The 26,241-nt window shown below is 35.8% G+C and overlaps 1 protein-coding gene across 4 annotated transcripts in view; it reads left to right on the top strand.

Annotated features, from left to right (window-relative positions):
* The first annotated feature begins 11,294 nt into the window (after positions 1-11,294).
* The window catches only part of LOC127834629 (filamin-A-like), a 37,964-nt gene continuing 23,017 nt past the window's right edge, over positions 11,295-26,241 (top strand). The window contains exons 1-12 of one of the 4 annotated variants that reach the window (XM_052360636.1): positions 11,295-11,568; positions 15,496-15,761; positions 16,505-16,563; positions 16,749-16,770; positions 18,634-18,748; positions 20,712-20,907; positions 21,692-21,757; positions 22,121-22,334; positions 23,436-23,547; positions 23,803-23,990; positions 24,939-25,094; positions 26,110-26,241. In XM_052360636.1, coding sequence (XP_052216596.1) covers positions 15,684-15,761; positions 16,505-16,563; positions 16,749-16,770; positions 18,634-18,748; positions 20,712-20,907; positions 21,692-21,757; positions 22,121-22,334; positions 23,436-23,547; positions 23,803-23,990; positions 24,939-25,094; positions 26,110-26,241 — 1,338 coding nt within the window. In that variant the 5' untranslated portion in view covers positions 11,295-11,568; positions 15,496-15,683. Of the gene's footprint in view, positions 11,569-15,495; positions 15,762-16,504; positions 16,586-16,748; positions 16,771-17,367; positions 17,401-18,633; positions 18,749-20,711; positions 20,908-21,691; positions 21,758-22,120; positions 22,335-23,435; positions 23,548-23,802; positions 23,991-24,938; positions 25,095-26,109 lie in introns of all 4 variants that reach the window. The other 3 variants (XM_052360635.1, XM_052360637.1, XM_052360634.1) reach the window with 3 other exon arrangements.

The following is a 26,241-nucleotide window of genomic DNA, read 5'->3' as shown; positions in this document are numbered from 1 at the left end:
CGTTGCAACGCTTTATAATTTTAAGGTTTTAAAATCGTCAAAAGATGCATATAATGGCAATATTAGAGCATGGTAAATGTTCAGTATTACTGTTTCCTCACAAATATCATAACCAAAACGAAAATTTGCGAATCTGAAACAACTTTTTTTAATTTTGTCAATTTACCAAAGCGTGAAAAGATCCCTTTAAAGCGGGTATATACGAATGTTTATATGTGTTTAATTGTAATATATTGATAGAATATGTTACAATTACAAAAAATAGTCAAGAAAAATTATACATTAAAGCCGAATTTCATAAAATGCAGCAAAAACAAATTAGCGGCCCGAGCCGATTGTGACGTACATATTTTCCTACAATAACCGAAGCATTCGTCTTTGTATTAGGATTGGAGTTAGTGTTCGTGTGTCGTATGAATAGATATCGTTGCAGGGATTCAAATAAACCGTTAAAATAAGTTTAGATTCACGTCGTACATGTATGATTTACATGCTGGCGAATTCGGCTGTACAGCCGTTTTCAATTTAAGAATTAAATATCTGGCTTATCTCGCATTTTTCGACACATGTTCTTCTTAACTTTTATTTTAATTTATATTGAAATATATATATAATACGTTTTTTTTACACATTTTATATAAATTCATAAATATTTGACAAAATCGTATATACCCGCTTTAAATATCACAATTTATTTATACGCCTTAGTGCGTACGGTTAAAGCACTTCGATCTATTAGTATCAAAATTGATCTCAAAGCCTGGCCGTCTATGGTCATAGACATGTCTCTTTAAATATCATCAATGTCATCCACTCCTGTGCGACTATGGTCACAGTACTTGGCTTAATATTACAAATTTGATCACCAGGCATGGTCGCCTTTGGCAAGAGTGAATGGCCATTTAAATACCACGACTTATCTCTAAGTCTGGTCGCATATGGCTACAATATTATTTGAAAACAATCATTGATCTCCAAGCTTGGTTGCTCATGGTCACAGTAACTTGCTCGTTAAAGTTCACCATTCACTCTACGCCTTCTCGTCAATGGTGACCGCTCTGTGTTCGGTATATATCATGAATGTTTTCTACACAACGTCGCCTATTGCCACATTACTTGGCTCATAAAATATATCAGTACAATGCTCTTTAAATATTCTGCATTGAGCTCCACGCATGTTCATTTAAAAAAAATCCATATAAGTCACGCGTTATCCCCGACACATTACTATCCTTTTGTCTAGTGATTTTTCCTGGCGCCGTTGTTTTGCTCACTCTTCAATAACTCGGCTATTTGCGGGACACTCTCAGTGCGATTGATATCGTGTCTATTGGAAAGTCATCTTGCCTTGAAACACCAACGGGTGATCCGTCTCTTGTTAGGGGCCTTTACGACTGTGTACGGCGCGCGATAAACTAGCGCAAAACGTTCTACCGAAAGTTCAACATCCGCGCAGAGATTTGACTGGAACCAGCATAGCTAGATACAATCCCTGCCTTCATAACAAACTACGTGATGATAGCATAGCCACCTGGTACAATAATTTTAACGTTGCTATTTTAACTTTTTTGAATTAAGGATATTTATCTTTTAGTATGAACCTAAATTTATACACTATTTTCAAAATATAAACGAAAAATGATACTTCTTTGCATAATATAATATTTAAACAAAAACCCTACCAAACCTGGTTGAAATTTCTCATGGTGGCAGGGGTTGAATGTGAGAACAAAGAACGACAACTCTGACTGAAGATTGCCGAAAATTTTGTAAAAAGAGCACTTTCAGCGTTCATTTATTTTGCATTTTGACGTACTAATTTTATTCAAACGGTAGTTATAGTAGCAGTTGTAGAAGACGTAGTAGTAGTAGTTGTTGTTGTTGTTGTTGTTGTTGTTGTAGTAGTAGTAGTAGTAGTAGTAGTAGTAGTAGTAGTAGTTGTAGTAGTAGTAGTAGTAGTTGTAGTAGTAGTAGTAAAGTAGAAGCAGCAGCTGCAGTAGAAGGAGCAGCAGCAGCTGCAGTAGCAGTAGCAGTAGCAGCAGCAGCAGCAGCAGCAGCAGCAGCAGCAGCAGTAGCAGTAGCAGTAGTAGTAGAAGTAGTAGTAGTAGTATTAATAGCAGCCGCAGCAGCAGCAGTAGCAGGAGCAGTAGCAGCAGCAGCAGCAGCAGCGGCAGCAGTAGTAGTAGTTGTTGTTGTTTTTGTTGTTGTTGTTGTTGTAGTAATTGTAGAAGTAGTAGTAGTAGTAGTAGTAGTAGTAGCAGCAGCAGCAGCAGCAACAGCAGCAGCAGTAGCAGTAGCAGCAGCAGCAGCAACAGTAGCAGTAGCAGTGGCAGTAGTAGTAGCGGTAGCGGTAGCAGTAGCAGTAGAAGTAGTAGTAGTAGCAGCAGCAGCATCAGGAGCAGGAGCAGTAGCAGTAGCAGAAGCAGTAGCAGTAGCAGCAGCAGCAGTAGCAGTAGTAGTAGTAGTAGTTGTTGTTGTTGTTGTTGCTGTTGTAGTAGTTGTAGTAGTAGTAGTAGTAGTAGTAGAAGTAGTAGAAGTAGTAGTAGTAGTAGTAGTAGTAGCAGCAGCAGCAGCAGCAGCAGCAGCAATAGCAGTAACAGCAGCAGCAGCAGTAGCAGTAGAAGTAGTAGTAGCAGTAGCAGTAGTAGAAGTAGTAGTAGTAGTAGTAGTAGTAGTAGTAGTAGTAGCAGTAGCAGTAGCAGTAGCAGTAGCAGTAGTAGTAGTAGTAGTAGTAGTAGCAGTAGTAGAAGTATTAGCAAGGGTAGTAATTTTTCCGCGAATCCTCGTTTTCCGCGGATCGGTTTGTCCGGGGGTCATTTCCGCGATTCGCATAAATTCGTTAAAAATGGGGAGGTGGGTGAGACCGATTTCGCATATTGCACTGGTAGATTTTGCCTAAGCATTTTCTTAAAAAGAGCGATGTCATAGGCTGTCGTTTCCGAATATTCCAATGAAACTCGGTCTTTTAAAATGTGTGTCATAATCTTTGCTTATTTGTTAACAAATGGCGCCTTTGTGAAGCGAAAATGAAGATCAATGAACAAAATATTTAAAATATGAAAGGGAAGAAACAACACTTGATATAAATCAGAATGTGTACGGAAGATCGACTTAGTATCATGGTAAGGCTCACAGGTGGTTTGCGTGTGGCTATGATATTAATTAATTAGTGAAAACATAATTTTGAATGATAAATAATCATATTATAACGAAATAAATCCAGAAAAAAACACTATCAAATTTATATATAACAAGGTATTCAACTCGAAATCACCCGAAAACAGGGTGCATCGCTTTGAACAGCCATTACTTCATCAATTTTGCAGCGATTTTCATGAACCCGGTCTTATTCAATGCATGAATGAATTTCCTTTCAAAACTTGTTAAATTGTAAGTTATATTAAAAAAGTTAAATTAATCCTGCAGTTTCTATAAATTTGTTTAGCGAATTGAATTTTCGAAGTTTTGTTGACCTCATGACTATTGCAATCGAGTACTCTCGCTTTCGGATGTGACGTCTCGACTCAAGGTAAACAACGCGCGTAGTTTATGTAATTTGCGGGTGTGCATGGAACTATCGGCTGTGCATGGTTAAGGTTCATGTAGAGGCTTCATTTTGAAAAATGTGGGACTCAAATTTGACTAAAGGAAGAGTGCCACATTGAAAATGTATACATATATGCTTTAACGGATGTTTTTCCTTCAAACTGCTACCAATTTTGTACATCAACGTATCATACCATCCACAAAATCAATCAAAATAAAAAGCGATTTTAACACTAAAATATACATTATTTTCAAAAATCTGAATCATGTTTATTCCACGTATTTCGGCGGAAAATTATATAACTAGTGAATAATATCTCATTGACGAGGGCAAGTTACGCTTAAATAGTAAAAAAAGTTTACATATCTAGAAATATCAAAACTCGAACACATGTCATTTCATCACCATGGGGGCCGCCATTTGTAAATTCATAAAATAGAAAGAAACATGCTAAAAACTCACTCATCGCCTAATTGACATTCCAAACGGTTGACGAGGACAAATGCATTGGATTGTAATCTTTCCGTTGATGTTTGCAAACTGCACGATCAGACCTCATAAACACTCAAAAGAATAAGTATGTAAGAAGCATTTCACCAATGTTTACAATTTTTGTCGAATTACCATAATTATATTATTGCGCATAAAATAGTACGCTTACAAACTGACAGAAAGATCGATACGTAACTCCGTTAAATTCATCACGGTATACTATTCTATTTATAATATATAATAACACATCGCTTTAACAATCTAAAAGGAGAAATAATTCTTTTAAACAAAGTTTTTAATAACGAAAGTGAAAACAACGGAAGTTAGATGGATATTCTGTGAAATGCACTTCGGCTCCAGAAAAAACAATACATATAAACTAAAAAAGACGTGTGGGGGACAATTTTCAGCTGGAAAATATTTGAAATAGGGTAAGTGATGATATCTCTACGTGGTCATTTCTGTTATTGAGTGCGATCTCTTGCTGATTAATGTTAATAGTTGTTTTACTAGTTGCGAACCAACTGTCAAAATAAGTTTGTGTTTTCTCAGGTATGTGTATACACATACCCGGTTTTCTCACCACTGCACGTGGTTTCGACCGATTTGTTTTGCACGTTTTTCTACGGAGCACAGCGAGGGCCACGCTTTCAAAATGGGTAGAAGACATCGAAATATAAAATCAATCGGTTTGCCAATTTCTTTACAATTTTATATGTCGTCTGCAATCTTTTTCAATTTGAGATGGTTTAAATTTGCAATTTGGTTGAGAGGTAAATAACACAATTGTTAAGCCTTTGAAAAAGAATTGTGACTCTTATTATCCACCATACCTGGATTTTTTAAAAAGTAGTTACGTTTTAGTTATTTTTAGAACTTTGTTTAGTAAATTTATCCAAAAAAGGCAGTTGAATAAAAACTCATTTGTTGTTTTATGACAATAATTTTCTGTGAAATGTTGCTAACTTGACCTTGTATATGTATATAGCTTTGTATTTATTCAACTTAAGGTTCATGTAGAGGCTTCAATTTGAAAAATGTGGGACCCCTAGCATTGAACTCAAATTTGACTAAAGGAAGAGTGCCACATTGAAAATGTATACATATATGCTTTTAAGGATGTTTTTCCTTCAAACTGCTACCAATTTTGTACATCAACGTATCATAACATCCACAAAATCAATCAAAATACAAAGCGATTTTAACACTAAAATATACATCATTTTCAAAAATCTGAATCATGTTTATTCCACGTATTTCGGCGGAAAATTATATAAGTAGTGATTAATATCGACATTGACGAGGGCAAGTTACGCTTAAATAGTAAAAAAAGTTTACATATCTAGAAATATCAAAACTCGAACACATGTCATTTCATCACCATGGTGGCAGCCATTTTTAAATTAATAAAATAGAAAGAAACATGCTAAAAACTCATTCATCGCCTAATTGACATTCCAAACGGTTGACGATGACAAATGCATTAGAATGTAATCTTTCCGTTGATGTTTGCAAACTGCACGATCAGACCTCATAAACACTCAAAAAAAATAACTATGTAAGAAGCACTTCACCAATGTTTACAATCGTTGTCGAATCACATTACATATATTATTGCGCATAAAATAGAACGCTTACAGACTGACAGAAAAATCGATACGTAACTCCGTTCAATTCATCACGGTATACTATTATAATGATAATATATAATAATACATCGCTTTAACAATCTAAAAGTAGAAATAATTCTTTTAAACGAAGTTTTTAATAACGAAAGTGAAAACAACGGAAGTTGGATGGATATTCTGTGAGATGCACTTCGGCTCCAGAAAAACAATACAAATAAACTAAAAAAGACGTGTGGGTGACAACTTTCAGCTGGAAAATATTTGAAATATGGTAAGTGATGATATCTCTACGTGGTCATTTCTGTTATTTAGTGCGATCTCTTGCTGATTAATGTTAATAGTTGTTTCACTAGTTGCCACCCAACTGTCAAAGTAAGATATGTGTTTTCTCAGGAATGTGTATACACATACCCGGTTTTCTCACCACTGCACGTGGTTTCGACCGATTTGTTTTGCACGTTTTTCTACGGAGCACAGCGATGGCCACGCTTTTAAAATGTGTAGAAGGAATCGAAATATAAAATTAATCGGTTTGCCAATTTCTTTATATTCCTTTACAATTTTATATGTCGTCTGCAATCTATTTCAATTTGAGAAAGTTTAAAATTTGCAATTTGGTTGAGAGGTAAATAACAAAATTGTTAAGCCTTTGAAATAGAATTGTGACTCTTATTATCCACCATACCTGGATTTTTAAAAAGTAGTTACGTTTTAGTTATTTTTAGAACTTTGTTTAGTAAATTTATCCAAAAAAGGCAGTTGAATAAAAACTCATTTGTTGTTTTATGACAATAATTTTCTGTGAAATGTTGCTAACTTGACCTTGTATATGTATATAGCTTTGTATTTATTCAACTTAAGGTAGTGCATATCCTTCCTAACTTTAGATTGAGATTTTGTAAGTTAGTGTAAAAATGTATTGGTTGTAAACTAAAATATGAATAAAGCACACAAATATTGAATGTCAAAAATGTGTTTATGTTATTCTATCCGTCTTAAGCTTTAAAATGATATATAGTTTGACCATATTGTACCACATTGAATGCAGAAAAACCAAAGCGAAGATTTAATGAATTTTATCCCCCCCATGAACCTTAAGGTAGTGCATATCCTTCCTAACTTTAGATTGAGATTTTGTAAATAAGTGTAAAATGTATTTGTTTTAAACCAAAATATGAATAAAGCACACAAATATTGAATGTCAAAAATGTGTTTATGCTATTCTATCCGTCTTTAGCTTTAAAATGATATATAGTTTGACCATATTGTACCACATTGAATGAAGAAAAACCAAAGCGAATTTTTAATGAATTTTATCCCCTCCCCCCCCCCCCCCCCATGAACCTTAAACACGCTGTAAATAAACAATTTTGCATGGATTTAATGGGAATGAAATAAATCTTTAAATGTACATCGTTTATTGCGGAAATGTTTGAATTAATTTCAGAAATGCTTTTACTTGTTGCCTTAACTGCTCGACTCAAAGTAATTGGAGGATATACCGGGGTACCCAAACGTATCATTTGAAAATCGGTGGACGGTGAAGTATACTTGAAAGTGCCCGGGGTACGGGGAAGTAGTACCCGTGGGGAACTTGATCCATTCAGTGTGACTGCAAAATACAGTCGAGTTACCATTACCGGATCCGTAGCGTAATCACGTTTTGCTGGTGAAAAACAAAATAATGTTTTGATACTTCTATTATACCAGTTTATCTTATGCTTTCCGGTGGTTTACAGAGAAATATCAGTGAATTAAAACTGATAATTTCACTGCTTCAAACAGTGAAAATTAACCGTGAAAATTATCGATAATTTTCAATGTTTACTGAGAAATTACGTCAATTTTTGGACGAAATGACGTCATTATCCCAGCGAAATTCTTTAGTTAAACTCTTTAACAATGTATATATACTGTGAAAAAAGGCATAGATCTAACATAAAAAGAAAATTTGTTGGATTCGGTGGAATATCGATTTTAATTCACTCGTGATCATAGAAAAAAAATTCTATGATAACTCGTGAATTAAAATCGATAATCCATCGAATGCAACAAATATCCTCTATTTAATGAAATTTAATGCTTACTATTAAAGCAAAAATTCGGTTTTAAAATGCAGCAAATATCTTTTTGTGGCACGTTTTTTTCACATCGGAATGCATGCATTAACGGATCACTTGTAGCAAAAATGTAACACATGATCAAAACCACTCAGGGGCATCTATTTGAACTGTCAAAACATCAAACTTGTACTTGTATACTGTGATTAAAACATTGTATAAAGCTGATATGTTAATACACAGTGATTGTGCTGTGTTTGATATATTATTGTTCATATTGCAAGTCGTGGATATAGACAAAGCAAAGTATGCACTAGACTGGAAAAAACAATTAACCATTTCAACATGGCCCATTTTATCCACACATTGTAGTTTCATTCTATTAAAGGGATCTTTTCACGCTTTGGTAAATTGACAAAATTGAAAAAAGTTGTTTCAGATTCGCAAATTTTCGTTTTAGTTATGATATTTGTGAGGAAACAGTAATACTGAACATTTACCATGGTCTAATATAGCCATTATATGCATCTTTTGACGATTTTAAAACCTAAAAATTATAAAGCGTTGCAACGCGAAACGATTGAATAATTTGGAGAGTTCTGTTTTTGTCGTTAAATTTTGTGAAACTACGAAGATTGCTTATATAATGTATAAAATACTTCAGGATTATGTAATCGGCGGAATAGCTCAGTAGGCTCAAGCGTTTTTACTTCAGGACTCTGGCAGGACTCCAGGGGTCACTGGTTCGAAACCTGGTCCGGGCAATGTTCTTTTCCTTTTTTTAATTTTATTCTTGATTTTTTACTGGAGCTTTTACGATCCAATGTTTACATTTATCGATATAAAGCATTTAATGAATAAGTTAAAAAATGCCAAAATCTGTGAAAAGGCCCCTTTAATAACATTTGCTATGTTATGTGATTTTGAAAGGATTATCGAAAGGTCCGCTTTGTTTTAGCAGCACAAAAGTCATAAGTGGATTTCTCCACAGGTAAGTTAATTTAGAGCAATATTTATTTTGAAGGGGCCTTTTCACGTTTTGGTAAATTGACAAAATTTAAAATTGTTTCAGATGTGCAAATTTTCGTTGTTGTTATGATATTTGTGCTCATTGGGTCATTGTCGACCTGAAATGGCTTGAAGTCATCCGGGGTGAATAGAAGCCGATTCTTGCCAGCCTAGGGTGACTTCAAGCCGATTCATGTCACCCTGGGGTGACTTCAAGCCGACCGAGTGACTAGAATCGGCTTGAAGTCACCCCATGGAGACATAAATCGGCTTCTAGTCACCCCCGGGTGACTTCAAGCCGTTCAAGTCGACAATGACTCAACGAGCGATATTTGTGAGGAAACTGTTATAGTGAACATTTACCATGCTCTAAAATATCCATTATATACATCTTTTGAAGATTTAAAAAACTTGTAAATTATAAAGCGTTGCCATGCGAAACGATTGAATAATTTGGAAAGTTCTGTTGTCGTTATATTTTGTGATACTACATGTACGAGGATTACTTACATTAAGTTTAAAATACATCTCTCATCGAATGAGGACGGATGGCCGAGTGGCCTAAACGGCAGACTTTTAATCCAGAGCTCCAGTGGTCAGTGGTTCGAGTTCAGTTGAGGGTTACTTTTTCCTTTCTTTAATTTTATTCTTGTTTTTTTTTTCTGGAGCTTTTTACATTTATCAATATAAAGCATTTAATGACAAACTTCAATGCATGCCAAAATCTGTGAAAAGGCACCTTTAAAGTCTTCAATATATCCAACAGATATGGATATCTCATAAAACATGATGATTTCTAATCATATGTTTAATATGAATTAGTGTTCCACAAATAAAACATGAATATAACAATCTATTGAGTCATTAATTGAAAAAATCAACAAGATTTGCATACAGTTTCATAAATGTGTATATAATCAATGGGACCACAATTAATTAAACATAAATCATCATTGACAACAGTAAACTATAAGCAAGCAAAAGTAAACTAAAACACAAGAACTTAAAACATTACAAAATAAAAAAAATATAAATGTAAAATAACATCACATTATAAAAATATTGACATTATTATTACATTTTAAATGATGACTGATTAAAAAACATGTACATGTTGCAATTAAAACCATTGAATGACTGATTTGGAAAAGTAACATCATTTCAAATAATACATTTTAGACAGAATTATGACTTATAAAAAAGCTGCATGTTATTATGAATTAACATGAACGACTCAGTTGAAAAAAAAAAGATTGCTTCAATTGATAAAAGACTTATGATTTATTAAAAATGCTGCACAGGGAAGTTGGCTCTCTGAAAGCACAACGTGCTAATGGTGAGCTTTTGTGATCGTCTTTTGTCCGTCGTGGCGTCGTCCGTGGTTAATATTTACCTTGTCAACACTCTGGAGGCCACATTATTGTCCGATCTTCATACAAATGTGTCAGGTGACGTGTTCCAATAATATCTTGGACAAGTTCGAAAATGGTTCCTAAAGGTTGAAAAACATTGCCGCCAGGTGGATTGGCAGTTGTCCTTATATGGCTATAGTGAAACCTTGTAAACACTCTAGAAGTCACATTTTGTGTCCAATCTTCATAAAACATGGTTACAGCATTAGTTGTAATGATATCTTGGATAAGTTCCAAATTATTACCGGTCTGTTGAAAAACATGGCCACCAGGAGGCGAGGCATTTTTTCCTATATGGTTATATATTTAAACCATTTTAACACTCTAGAAGTCACATGTTTAGTCCAATATTCATGCAACTTAGACAGAGCATAAGTTGTAATGATATCTTAGATGAGTTCGAAAATGGTTCCGGTCTGTTGAAAAGCATGGACACCAAGGGGGGGGGGGGCATTTTTCTAATAATTATGGCTATAGTAAAACCTAAGAATATACTTAGAAATATAAAAAATACGCGCAGCGTTTGGATATATACAGGCTTCTACTGGTAATTATGTTATTAACATAATGCTCTAGATGAAGAATGTTGCAGATAGAGGTGGTTAATGCCAAGTTTGACTAAAAATTAAAGCAATTCATGTAAGGAAAATAGCCCAATAAAATTTTCGCGAAAACGCACAAACAATTCAGATTACCGATTCCGAAAAATATCATAGCTCTTGGGCTTCACAGAAAGGTGTTTGTTTCCAATTACAACTTCAACAAGTATGATAGGTATGCCAGCCAAATTTATTTCCTTAATTTATTAGCATTCACGACTTTTTACCTACTTAAATAATGCCATTGAATGACAGAAATCTATCCTATCTTTAGGCAACTTTTTTTCTTTTTATGTGAAGATTAAATTAAAAAAAATATGATTCCATTGTTATTAAAAACACATCCTGTAATAATCAATAAAAGTTACGGACAGGAACGAAACACTAGGGTCGGTCGCGTTGGTGAAAATACTGTTAAACATTTGTCATACCTCATAGCGAAATAACCTACAAGGGACGAAACTGTTGTGAGAATTGTAATATTCGCGTGACGAATGTTATCTCCCTTGTCAAAATCACTCCATTGTAAACAAGCTTATCTATACACACTTTGCACATCGGATTTATTCAATACACGAGGTGTTTTAATTTCGAACCCTGTCCAATTCATCAAGATAACACCCGGCTAGTACAAATGGATAGAATGTGTCTACATTAAATAACTCGAGTAGTCGTGTACAATATTATGCGAAAGTGAAATCGGATTTATTTTGTTTAGCAATAAAATCGATTGTATTGAAATAAACGTGTGTGGATCTATCACAAATAATACCGTGTTTAATTAAACAAAAAGTGACAAACGAGGGGAATGTAGCATAGAAGGTAAGTCGGGTATTTATGTGTAGTGTGGAAATATCAACTGTACATCTAGATCTACAATGAACTTGTAAAAGACGTCCACGGCTGTTAGCAAACCTCGTAATTCCGTGCATTTGCGAATGGATAATTTAATAATTATTGAATTTTGGTTAAGCAAATAGCTGTAGCATCGAAGAAAACACTAATTGTAATACATATTTAGCCAATCTGTTAACCTAAACCTAATAGTAAACCGAAATCATGCGCATTATGATAAGTGACACTGACTTTCTATACAATTCATAACGGTGTCCCGTGCAGAAAATAACGGTACGATAGCGTGGGACTGTCGATTACTTCTCTGTATACGCGCATTTACACGTAGTTACAGTGACACGGGACTAAGGGCCATCCCAGTTCACTTAAAAACGAGCGGTCAGATATGAACCGCAATGTTACGATCAACCACATGGAATGAACATGAACATACACATAACGTGTTTTCAGTAAACATAGCTATTATTGTTATATTGTTGAATGCCTGGTGCTTTTTCCAGTACATAAGTTTCATTGGATGAATCTGTTTAAATTCCCGTATACAGTTGTCAGAGTAGCGTTAAGGAAATCTCTTCTTCTCAAAAGTCTAGTAAAGGAAAATGTCGGCCCAGATAAGCCTGTGTAGACTGCACAAGCTAATCAGGGACGACAAACTACGTACACGCATTACGCCCCGTTTTCGCAGAACACGGATCAATTATATAATCATTAAATCGACTATGCGAGAAACATACATGTATGTTTAAAAAAAATATCACATGCTTTCGGAAAAGGAGTATTCAATATATCACCCCCTAAGTGCAAAAAAGTACCATGTGAAATGGAAATTAGAAGGCACATGGTACCTTTTGCTCCAATGGGGGCGATATATACTCGTATGGTATCTACCACAGTTGGGATCGCTGACCCTGACCTCACGAGTGATGTATTTGAATTCCGCTGATAAAAGTACGATTCATACCCGTAGCAAGGGGGGGGGGGTGCGTTGGGTCAATATTTTTTGACGAGTAAAAAATTGTACTATAAGTTGCAGCCAACTTTATTCGACGCAAAAACGGTTATTTCTCTTTTCCCCGTAATGCAGTGAGTCTTCGTATTTATGCGTTACTATAATGTTGAATTTAATAGGCTACCGACAGGTAACCATACAATCAATTTCTCCATGAAGTCATTTCCAAGATAGCTCCACATACAGAACTTTCCACAATGTTTTAATTATGTCAAACTTTACAATTGAAAATATGTCCCACTCTTTAACAGTTGTTAAAATGAATTTTTAACGTTATAGCATATGATCAGGTGGACATTAACGTTTTATGTTCATTAACTGTGACGGATCTTGAGCATAATGGGCAAATAAGTCCATCTTTTTGTTAAGGACTTTGAGGCCATAGGGTCAGCAGTTTGTGGTTATAGGGTCTTTATGAAGCCTTATGTGTTATATGTTTCTGAAATTCGTTTAGAACTAAATAACTAATTGGTTAAAAAAAGTTTTAAAAAGAATAAAAGTAACCAGTTATATACCATTTTGATTTCTGTTAAGTATTGATGCAGATTAGAGAAGACCAAGTTTTGTTAATCAGTGTTTGTTGTACAATGCACTATTAGCACGTTTAGAGCAATGCTGGGCCTCTGGTACTATTCATAGTAGCAGACTAGCAATTATATTGAAAAAAAGTCAAATATTTCCTTTTAATTTGCGTGTTTGAAGAATGGTAGAATTTTGGAATGGTAAAATACATCAACTTTATCAAGATTCCAAGATTCCAATAAATAATGATATTTATACTGTTCTTATTGTTGATTTTACATTCTATAAATTTGTTGTTGCATATGTTAACAAAGTGTGTGAGCGCATACTAGTTTCGGGTTAAACACCGTATAACATAGTGTATTTCCGTGACTGATCGAAAAAGGTGGTTATTGAAAAACGGTAGTGGGGAATACATGTATGTTATATCAAATTCATGTACATCAGTAACTGAGTATGGTCAATGAAAGTGAAATTTCATATAAAAATGCTCTATAACTTCATTTTCTCAATACAGATAAAAAGACACCAGAATGCAGAACTTTACGTTTCTTTTACAAAATTTTCTAGACAAAATTCGCACCCCCCTTTTCAAAACCCTGCCTACTGGCCTGCGATTGCTGTGACACAGGTACTATTTGAGTGTCAGCCATTGAAACAGCGTTATTATCGACATGACCTGATTTAAGCGATTTCTATGCTGTATATTCTTATGTGGGTGCTCCTTATGTGCGTACCTGAATTCGCCCCGCGCAAATTGGCATTTACAGGAATCTGAACTCCTAAAAAGGGACTTTTTCATATGTTGGAAAAAAAATCAGAAAATTGTCACAGTTAAAAAAAAAAGACTGTATGCATTGTATTCAAACACGCAAACCAATACTGCCGACTAAGAAAACTGTTAAAAATATAGGTTCGTGTATAACTGTTCGTTTATAAATAATCATGTATTGAAAATGGAAAATAATTACTCGTTCGTTACGCCGTCATCAAGAGTTTAGAAAAAAGGAGTATTTTATTGACATGACGTTTTAGCTACCCTCCGTTTTAATCGAAGACTTTGTGGTGTAGTTTTAGCGAGTTAGCTTTTGGTTCTAGTGGTCCCGGGTTCGAACCCACAGAAGGCATATGTTTTATCTTATCTTTTTACTTGTCATTATTATTATATGTAACCATTCAAAAGAATACATGTTTGTAAATTAATTCATTTGATTAAATTAGTTTTATCATTGTTTAAAAAATACGAACACAAAGCGCATCCGAAAAGTCCGTCGGCAAAAAGAACAATCGCATGTTTTTGAGGGAAGTGCACGGCATAGAATCTAAACAACATGGCTTTAGACTATTTTATACACAAAATAATGAAAGTTAAACATTCAATGAAAATACGTGAAAAGGTGCGACCTTACCGTAATTCATAAAGACACTCACATGAACAAATAAAGAACAGAATATTTAAGAGTATAGGTATTAAATTTCATCTTTTTCTATTATCAACGACGGTTGATTACCGTTATAGCGATTCCTGCATTTTCGACAATAATATATTAAAGGGGACTTTCCCAGACAGACACAGTACGCTCGTTTATGTTCATGATAGCTTTAAATATCTTGTTCCGGTGTTGAGCTGTTTATCTGTAAATATACAACGCTTGTGAGTTCTGGTGCATTTTTATTTAACCCACAAGGGCGATATTCCGGGTAGTTAAGTCGCACTCCGGCGCGATCAAACATCCATTATTTACGATCTATTCTGCAAGTACAACGCATGTTTTATGTAACAGTTCCACAACTACCGGTGTTGCCACGCTCTAGAAAAACGGGATATAATGCATGTGCGTAAAATGTCGCACGAGATTAACCTGCGTTGTCTGCACAGGCTAATCAGGGATGACACTATCCGCTTTTATGGGAGTTTTCGTTTGAATTATGTCTCTTTTAAATGAAAATCCATTCTAGGGGGACATGTCATCTCTGGTAAGCCTGTGCGGACTGCACATGCTAATCTGGGACGATACTTTACGCACATGCATTAAGTCCCGTTTTCCCACACCTAGGCTGACTTTAAAATTAAAACGAATAACAACGTCGTATTTATCGTACGGCTAAAAGTGTACACAGATGACGGGAAAATTAACATTGAGTAAGTGAATAAGGAGCGTATGTGTTATCATAAGTAACATTCTTACTGACTGCAATATCATTCATACAAAATAAATCTCGTAACTTGGAGATACACTATCAGTAATACCACAATACCGCGCTTTGTTCGGTAAATTGCGTGTAAAAAAAAATCGATTATGTAGTTCAACTGTATTCAAAGCTCTCTGCAGAAGTATAAGGCGTGTTTTTGTATATTGTAGGACTTAACTGTGATTGAAATCATACTAGACAATCATCAGCGGGATATATGAAGGCCTTACAACGCGGACGTCACACGAGCGGCGATGTAATAGAACGCTGACGTCTCACGAGCGGCGACGTAATAGAACGCTGACATCTCACGAGCGGCGACGTAATAGAACGCTGACGTAACACGAGCGGTGACGAAATGGCCGCCGTTTTGGACGAGCAGTGGATAGGGATCCAGGAGACGACGTTCCGTAACTGGTGCAATGAACAACTTAAGGTGCCGTTTGCAATTGCTTTGTATTTAAAAGTCATATAAATGAGCCTCGGTTTGGGAAAACCGGACTTAATGCATGTGCGTACAGAGGAAAGTGTCACTCTTGATTAATCTGTGCTGTGCGGACTGCGCAGGATAGTCAGGGAAAACACTTTCCCCGTGTATGGTATTTTTCGTTTTAAGGAAGTCTCTTTTAAACGGAAATCAAGTCTTGACGGAAAGTGTCGTGCCTGATTCGCCGTGTGCGGACACTTTGCGCACATGCATTAAGCCCGGTTTTTCTAGAATGCGTCTCGAATCAATTATATTACGTAAATATCACACACACATTGGCGCTTCTAGGTTTATGTGGTACGTCTTCATACACAAAATGAAGTAGATCACTTCCGGAAACATACCTTCCTTTTCGAAAAAAAGTTTTTTTTATTTCATTTAAAGGCTTTCATTATAAACATATAAAATTATAAATGTATAAACACCTTTTAAGACATAATTGAGTCGCGTTCTGAGAAAACTGGGCATAATGCATGTGCGTAAAGTGTCGTCCCAGATTAGACTGTGCAGTCCGCTAGATGCTTATCTGGGACGACACTTTACGCACATGCATTATGCCCAGTTTTCTCAGAACACAACTCAATTGATCAAAGTGTACAGTATACATGCTCGATTGAATCTTTGACAGTTTTGAAGAGATTAACTTACTTTATACTTCATGACATCATGTTACAGACAGATTGTGATTTCAGGTTAGCGGTCGTAAGTTGGGAAATCTTGTGACCGATCTGTGTGACGGAGTATGTCTGGTAGCGCTGGTAGAGGCCCTGCAGGTGAGTGGGAAATCTTGTGACTGATCTGTGTGACGGGGTATGTCTGGTGGTGCTGGTAGAGGTCATGCAGGTGAGTTACGATCTGTGTGACAGGGTATGTCTGGTGGCGCTGGTAGAGGCCCTGCAGATGAGTGACCGATCTGTGTGACGGAGTATGTATAGTGGCACTGGTAGAGGCACTACAGGTGAGAGACCGATCTCTATGACGGGGTATGTCTGGTGGCGCTGGTAGAGGCCCTGCAGGTGAGTGACTGATCTGTGTGACGGGGTATGTCTGGTGGCGCTGGTAGAGGTCATGCAGGTGAGTTACGATCTGTGTGACAGGGTATGTCTGGTGGCGCTGGTAGAGGCCCTGCAGGTGAGTGACCGATCTGTGTGACGGGGTATGTCTGGTGGCGCTGGTAGAGGCCCTGCAGGTGAGTGACTGATCTGTGTGATGGAGTATGTCTGGTGGCGCTGGAAGAGGCACTACAGGTGAGTTACCGATCTCTGTGACGGGGTATGTCTGGTGGCGCTGGTAGAGGCCCTGCAGGTGAGTGACTGATCTGTGTGACGGGGTATGTCTGGTGGCGCTGGTAGAGGCCATGCAGGTGAATGACCGATCTGTGTGACGGGGTATGTCTGGTGGCACTGGTAGAGGCCCTGCAGGTGAGTGACCGACCTGTGTGACGGAGTATGTATGGTGGCGCTGGTAGAGGCACTATAGGTGAGTGACCGATCTGTGTTACGGGGTATGTCTGGTGGCGCTGGTACAGGCCCTTCAGGTGAGATCTGTGAGACAGGGATGTCTGGTGGCGCTGGTAGAGGCCCTGCAGGTGAGTGACCGATCTGTGTGACGGGGTATGTGTGGTGGCGCTGGTAGAGGCCCTGCAGGTGAGTGACCGATCTGTGTAACAGGGTATGTCCGGTGGCGCTGGTAGAGGCCCTGCAGGTGAGTGTGACCGATCTGTGTGACGGGATATGTCTGGTGGCGCAGGTAGAGGCCCTGCAGGTGAGATCAGACCAGGGGCAAGATTCTGAGACTAAAGTCTCAACAAAATAAGTTGTTATGTTTCATGACTACTTAAAAAGGAAGTCTAGCATTACATGAAATGATTTAAATCCTATATTTATAACATTCTTTATCAACATGTAGAACAGTTTATTAACGAAAGACGCCTTATTTGTAGACTGTATATGAGTCGTGTTCTGAGAAAACTGGGCATAATGCATGTGCGTAAAGTATCGTCCCAGATAAGCCTGTGCAGTCCGCACAGGCTAATCAGGGGCGACACTTTCCGCCTAAACTTGATTTTCAGTAAGGTGGGACTTCCTTAAAACTGAAAATACCATAAAAGCGGAAAGTGTCGTCCCTGATTAGCCTGTGCGGACTGCACAGGCTAATCTGGGACGATACTTTACGCACATGCATTATGCCCAGTTTTCTCAGAACACGACTCATATAGTCAAACAATTAAAACTGTTTTCTTGGGACTAAGTCTATTCTGTGATCTTAAGTTTTAGATTTTGTTAATGAATACGGACCCGGGGTCACATTTACAATTTTTTTTATTTAAGTTGCGCTTTACATAATTCACAAACAATAAAGTCATAAACTTGAATGCTCAACACTAAAAATGCCCGTCCAGCGAACAGACGTTACATTTTGGATTAAGATATTTATGTTACTCAATTGTTAACCATTTAATATATTTGTTAATTGTAAACAAATTTGTTTGCCCGAATAATTTGCACATGTTTGATAATGGCATTGCTTTTAAAATTACTTATTTGGATTTTAAATGTGCAGACTGTTTTCTTAGGTGACAGTAAACGTTTTTAGCAAGCGTGTCCACATGAAAATTTTCATATTCTGAAAAACATGATTAAGTCGAAACACTGTGCTTATATTTTCAATGCAAAGTATCAATATAATGTTTAGCCTTTTTTATTAAAATTTAGCTATTCATACAAAGATCTAGTGTGTTTCAGTGTCGCGGCATCTCTTTACAAAAAGGAATAAAGATAGTTAGTTTAGCACTTAATAGCAAAGACAATTAATTTTTCAGCTACGAAAGATCGGCAAAGTGTACACAAAACCAACGTCCAAAATCCAGATGCTTCAAAACGTGTCACTGGCGTTAAAAGCTATCACAGATGACAATGTCAAACTGGTAAATGTTGGTGAGTAGAAACTTTGACAATTTAATGGCGAAAAGTAGAAATATAGAGATGATAATTTCAAACATATTATGCCGGAATGTAGAAATGACAATATGACAAAATAATAAGTATATGATTTGTTTTATATAAAGTTCTGATACTTAAATTTCAGATATTGTAAATAGCCACAAAAGAGCATTACATAAACTATATTGATTTTGGCATGATTATAGATCACATAATTTTGTCAATCTATTTTGATAAATCACTCTTAAACTTCATTACTTTCGTAATATGATGCAAGGTATTAACTACACAGTGGTTTTGCTATAGAGGGTATTACTTGTTTATAGACTTGATTTTGAAAATGCACCCATGCAGAAAAAGGGTGTTAATACCACAAAACCAAAGTATGTAGGTTAACCGTTAATAGAATAAACTTAAATCATGCTTACAGTTTATACTAGTTGTTAAATTTTGAAAATGTTTATCTCAGTGCATTTTTTCAAAGGGATGTATACACCTTACTTTTAGTTGGTTGAATAACTTAAAAAAAAATATGATGCATCTTTCATCACTAATATTGATTAAACTCAGCGAAAATTTGTATTAAGACAAATAATCTACATGTATAAAAGTAACACTTTTAAAGTTGCCTTTTATACAGTTGCTCACAAGAATCGGTTGACATAGCAAATTGTGAAATTATGACAGATTAGTTTTTCTCAATTAAATGATTTAATATAAATTACACAACATTATAAATTGAAATATATTCTTCAAATGTTATCTTCATGTTAGTATTTTACAAAAGCAAAAACATGTGCAAACTAAAAACAGATTCAGTATTGTAGCTTTTTCATGCAGATTCAAGTGTAATATTGTGTATTTCGTGCAAATCATGGGTTCAATAGAGGGATAATTTGAAGATAGTATTTCATTTTGGAGTTTGAACGTATTTAAAATACTGTTAAACCACTACTATTTGTGAAACATTTGAGTTGTGCTCCGTGAAAAGGGGTTTAATGCATGTGCGTAAAGTGTCGTCCCTGTTTAGCATGTGCAGTCCGCACAGGCTAATCTGGGATGACACTTTTTGCCTAAACTGGATTTTTGCTAAGAAGAGACTTTATTGAAACGAAATATATTATAAAAGCGGAAAGTGTCAACCCTGATTAGCCTGTGCGGACTACACAGGCTAGTCTGGGTCGACACTTTACGCACATGCATTAAACCCCTTTTTCACAGAACACGGCCCATTTATTTTTGTTGATTTTGTTGGTTGACCAATCCATGAATATAAAACAAACACATCGACAAAAAATGACCGACGCAAATTCCTCTTATTTCCAAAATTTGAAATCAACAATTTTACGTGTTAACGTTCAAGTTATTAAAACACAGACACTTTCATGTCGATGAACATGAATGAGCTTAAACTATTTTGATAGAAGGGATATGCACGGTGAGAAAGAGTATCCCACTCATACAGCAGGCCATTTTTAGATCATAATACATGGTTCAATCAGTATACCCCTTTACACATTCGATATTCTTCAGAGCATACCATCTTTAAGCATGGATAACTTTCTAAATAGTTTTTCAAACAGTACACACATATTATTATTATTCATGATGAACTTTGCAATAGCATTCTAACCTGCCCCAGTAAGTTTACACACAGAAGTGCAAATACAAATGAGCCTCGCTCTGTGAAAACGGGGCCTAATGCATGTGCGTAAAATTAAGTAAGGGACACTTTCCGCTTTTATGGAATATTTCGTGTAAAGAATGTCTCTTGTAAACAAATATCCAGTCTAGGCAGAAAGTGTCGTTCATGATTGCCCTGTGCGGACTGCACATGTTAATCTGGGGCGGCATTTTACGCATATGCATTAAGCCCCGTTTTCCCAGAGCGAAATGGAAGCAAAAGCTGATTACTTCAAGTTATTTATTTTTCAGTACAATTTTCATCTTTTTCCAGGGGGAGATGACATCGTCAATGGCAACACAAAGATTATATTTGGCTTAGTCTGGAGTCTTGTACAGCGTTATCAGATCTCGGGGAAAAAGAGCAAGGCCCCGCCCAAGAAGTTGATGACAATTTGGTTCCGGTCCCTCTTGCCTGACCTGGACATTACCAACTTCACGACCGACTGGAATGATGGGATTGCTTTGCAGTAAACATATTTGATTATCTTGTTTTGGTTCTTTTAAAATTGTAAATTATGCTTATTTTTTTTATTGGAAATATTTTTGTTAGCTTGGACTATTTGATGAATAGGCTATACTAATCACTGTGGTGTCTGCATCGGCGTCGGCAACCGCTTAATGTTATGTTTAACGTAAACGTTTAACGTCTCAATTTGACGGTTTCTACTACAGGTGTTCACATAACTTCACACATGTGTTTGGGTTTACGTAAGTATTATGTAAGGTAACGGAACAATGTCCGTAACTCTGGCATTTGCCTCTTTTTTGTACTTAAAACATGATTGGTAAAGTTTGTGTGCAAATACACCATTGCTTTATATTTACTATAGATATTCAAATGAAACTTTACATATGTGTTCGATGTCTCTATGAATATTCTCCAACCAAGACCTATACCTTTTACCAGCTGATTTATCAGGATTATGACCTTTTTGTACTTATACAAGTTTGGTTAAAGATGGTTAGCAAGTTGAAATTCAGATCGAAAGTTGCAAGTTACAAATACATACCACATATGTCTTTGATTATTTAATATATTATTTAGTATATATAGCATAAGACAACTTGGATATACGTTTATCAATACCAAATCGTGTTTGTTTATTTATTTATTGAAAAACAAAACACAAAAGCATACACGTTATGGCAAAACTACTTGGCTGTATCAATCAAAAGAAGCTTTACCTTTAAATTTTGAGACAATTATAAAAATTCATAAAATCAATTTGATAAAAAAAATTATGCTTTCAGTGCTTTGATTGACCAAATCAAACCTGGGGTGTCCCCTGAGTGGCGTAAACTTCGTAGTGAGGACAGGTAATTTATTGTGATAATGTCAACTGGACCAGTTATTTAAACCTGCCCTTCTAGGCGATAACCTTCTTGTTGTGAGATCCGAAGTGCTTTTTACCTTAAAGCTTATATCTTGCTTGCAATAGGATTTGCTTGATTTAAGTTTTATGTATTAAATATTGTTTAGCTCCCCTGCATTAAAAGCCCATAGATATGATATGGCCTATAACTAAAATTTGTATGTTCATATGATATGGCATACATCTTAAACTTGTATTTTCATATGATTTGGCATAGCACTAAATTTCTATTTACATATGATATCGCATACAGCTAAACGGTGTATTTTCATATGATTTTGCATAAAACAAAAACATGTATTTGAAGGGTAGAGAACTGTCGCAAAGCCATGTTGATAGCGAAGGAGCAGCTGAACGTGCCCAGAGTTATCTCCCCTGAAGACTTTGCTAACTCCGCCCTTGACGAGCTGTCCAGTATGACGTACCTGTCGTACTTTGTGAAACACGAGTCTCCCGGATACTACCACACACTGAACTGGGCTTGCAAACAGCTGAGGACTACAAACATAACTAACCTGACGGTAACTATGGTGATTAGAAAAGACATGTTGGAGGGCCCTGTAAAATCCTGTCTTTATTCGTACAATTTATATAAACCTTTTACCACTCAGATACACACATTAGTAGAAAATAAAATAAAATCAAGACCCTCCTTAGAAGATTCAAGTCCAAAAGGCTTCATGTCCAGCCCTTAGATACTGATGGGCAGCAATTAGCATAGAACCTGAACGGACTGCGAGTTACTCTAGGTGTTATGCTTGTTGTATTCAGTCATTGTAATTTAGATTATCAGCAGGAAAGGGTATGGATCATAACAAATTAGGAATTGGAGGGTCCTGAAAGAACCATTCTTAAGTCTTGCAATATAACTTAGAACTTCAAGAACAAGTTTTCAATTGTCAGTCTAAGAGTCAAGGTAAATAGATCCAGTGTAAAGTCTTTATTTTTCAGATTGCATGATGCATAAAGAAACAATGGTTATATGTGCACATATAATAATGGTCATCAGCGTCATCGTTATCATCACCACCACCATAATCAACACCCCAAGAGAATCAATATCATCATCATTATCATGATATGAATTTTGCTGCGAGCGATCATAATAATTTCAACCAGCTTGAATATCAAAATAATTCACCACCAACATCATCATCATTCTCATCAGCAGCAGTATTATTATCATCATCTTCATTATCACCATCATCATCAGCAGCAGCATCGAAATCTTCTTCATCATCAACATCATCATGATCATCATAAGCAGCAGCAGCAGCATCACTATCTTCTTATTCTTTATCTTCATCATCAACATCATTATTTTCATCATAATTATCATAACCATCATCATCATCTGCACAACAACCATCATTATTTTCCGTCCTCATCATTTTCCCCATCTTTTTTGTTTCCAGGCATTTTGCAACTCAACATATGATTATCTCTGACACTTTCAATATGATTATCATCATCACATTATTGTTCATCATTATTTTAATGTTAGCCATTATCATCACAACCACTATTATTTTCTATCCTCATAATATTTTGCATCTTGTTTGTTTGCAGACGAGCTGGGATAATGTATCCTTATAGATTTTTGCATTATTTTTGTTTTCCAGACTGACTGGAATGATGGCTACTTCCTGTGTGCTATAGTGGTCTCCCTTGGAGAAAAGATTTCGGGCTGGCCAAATCTTGACCGAACCAAGGCCCTGGAAAACTGCCAGAAAGGTATAGAATAACCTTTTGATGGAGCAAACCACTTAGAGAGCATAATTCTTATTTTTAAACAGTTTTTATTGATCTTTAATTGTTACCAATTTGTTGTTTTTTCACAAATATTACTCAGAAGCAGGCCTTAAATTTAACTTGATTCACATGACAAGGTTAACTATAGTTTTACGTGTTGACTCAATGGTGTCAATCAAGCACATGATAAAACTTAAGACCTTCCGTTCCATAATCAACCCTGAATGTGTCTTTCAGGCATAGATGGTGGCAAAGAGTTGGGGATAGAGCCATTACTGAGTGCCAAAGAGATGTCAGACCCGCTTGTGGACCACCTGTCAATGATGTCCTATCTGTCAAAATTTAGCAACGTACAGCCACGCAAGGGCAAGGCTGAGCGACTGCAGATCAGGTTCAACTTTGACAACATCAAGGTCGGATCTCAGGTGAGTGTGCTCAGTGCTTTGATTTGTTTCTAAATGTGCTTTGCTTTAAATGAAAATAAAAGTGAAGTGGTCAGAGCTTTAATATGTTTTGTAAATTAAATGACAATAAATATGAGTGTACTCAGTGCTTTGATTTTATTCTTTATAACAAATGATAATAAACGTGAGTGTGCTCAGTACTTTGATTGGTTTATAACTTAAAAAGGTAAATAAAAGTGAGTTTGATCACTGCTTTGATTTGTTTCTAACTGTAAAATGAAAATAAATGTTAGTGCACTCGATACTTTGAGTGGAGTCTATATGAAAAAAATACAAATAAATATTAATGTTCTCAGTGCTTTGATTAAAAAAAACATTCCATGAACTTGACCAAAAATCTATGCTTAAATGTTTTATTTATAGATCTTTGCCTTGGGTTGTGGGCTCAGTGTACATAATTTGACACAACACAACTTTTTGTGCAATTACTTGGTTCAACAATGTCAGGAAGAACATTGCAGATTGAAAATTAAAAAGATTCAAAATATAGACAAATGTATGAATTGTTGAAAAATTCCTTATATTGAATGTTTGCAAGGAGACCAAAACACCAGCTGTACAGTAATCTTATGTTTAATTTATAGGTTTTATCAGAATAAATATACCAGTATGAAGTCACATCTGCCCAATCTTTGAATCATTACAGATATCCTATATAAAATTGAAAAATATATGTTTAAAAGCATCTTTCATGAAGCATTATGAAAAAGAGGAGTGTATACTCACTTCCCTGTGGAGAGTCAATGAAATGGAAATTACTTTTGAAACTAAGATTTTCCATAACATTATTGTTTAAACTTCTTCAAATTACGAAATTCATCATGATGAGGACTCTGCAAGTATTGTTATAAGCTCAAGTTGATGTAGTAACGTTGATTAGATTTATCAATGTCTGTTTTCACTCTGCAGGCCGAGTTTCAAATCATCAAAGCAGAGGAGGGTGTTGTGGACAGTAAGGTTACACTGCACCTTGTTTGTGAGACAGGAAATGTGCCATGTGACGTCAAGTGGTCAGGAAAGATCGCCACATGTTCCTTCATCCCCTCTGTGACGGGAGATTACAAGGTAATTCTAAAATAGCTATATATAACGTAAAGCATCAGGGATTTATCATGTTAAATCATGGTTTGAGTTGCCTTCAAAAGACACCATAGATGTTCATGGTTAATAAAAAAGTTTTGTGGAGACACATCTGCAGGCTGAATAAACCCAAATTAGACATTGGCTTCCCTACTGCAGTATCAGGAAAGTGCAAGGCGGATACTGTTGCATTTGCACAGAGATTGTTTTGCAAAGCAATACATTTAAGAATTTAGTTAGTTTGATGCACATGATTTACAGTCAAAATATGAAACTATTTTATTATGAGATATAACTAAAAGCATGCCAGAATGGTCTTATTTCCTGATATGTTTTACTACACAAAGATTTTGATTTTACAATTCATGATTTTACAAAAGACACATTTTTTGTCTTATAAAAATGTGTGTTTTGCAATTCTTAAGTCATGGACTAGTAAAATATATTGGATTGATTGTTATATATTTAACTACAATACATTGAACTACAAAAAGTCCAATACTACCAACAAATTGGGGCCCCATTGACTATTTATAGTATCCTGTTTTGATTTAATTTTCATTCATTGAAATTGAACCCATTGGTTCTCTCAAACACGTTTTGATAAACTGTTCTTTTCTGGTGAAGAAATACGTTTAAGTTGGCATTATTGATATACATCTCGTGAAAATTAAGATGTCCAGCTTTAACCCTTATACATATATTTAATTTAACCTTTACTTTACATAATTCAAATGAATGTTCATTAATATGCTTTGAAATGGTTTAAACAAACTCAGTTAAAAAAAAAATGTTTATAGAGATAAGTACTTCTACATATCTCCAGCTTTAGAACTGAAGGTTCAAATATAAAATTACCACAAAGTGTACAAAGTGTGATAGACACTTTTTAGCCGCTGGGATCTTCACATGCCAGAGTTATTGTCCCTACAACCAAAACAACCTGTCTGTAAAGCAGCATTACCCCGGTTTTGTATTGTAGCCCTTATTTCTTATTTAGTTGACCGTATCTTACGAGGACACAGTTATCAAGGGATGTCCAATTGAGTTCATCACTAAAGGTGATTCCCTGAAAGTGAGGCTGCTTACGTCATCAACAAACATGAAAATGGGAGAGACATATGATGTGAAG

The sequence above is a fragment of the Dreissena polymorpha genome, chromosome 6 (genome assembly GCF_020536995.1).
Source record: "Dreissena polymorpha isolate Duluth1 chromosome 6, UMN_Dpol_1.0, whole genome shotgun sequence".
NCBI classification, from domain to species: Eukaryota; Metazoa; Mollusca; class Bivalvia; order Myida; family Dreissenidae; genus Dreissena; species Dreissena polymorpha.
The sequence above is the reverse complement of the archived record's forward strand: the minus strand, read 5'-3'. Positions and strand labels throughout refer to the sequence as shown.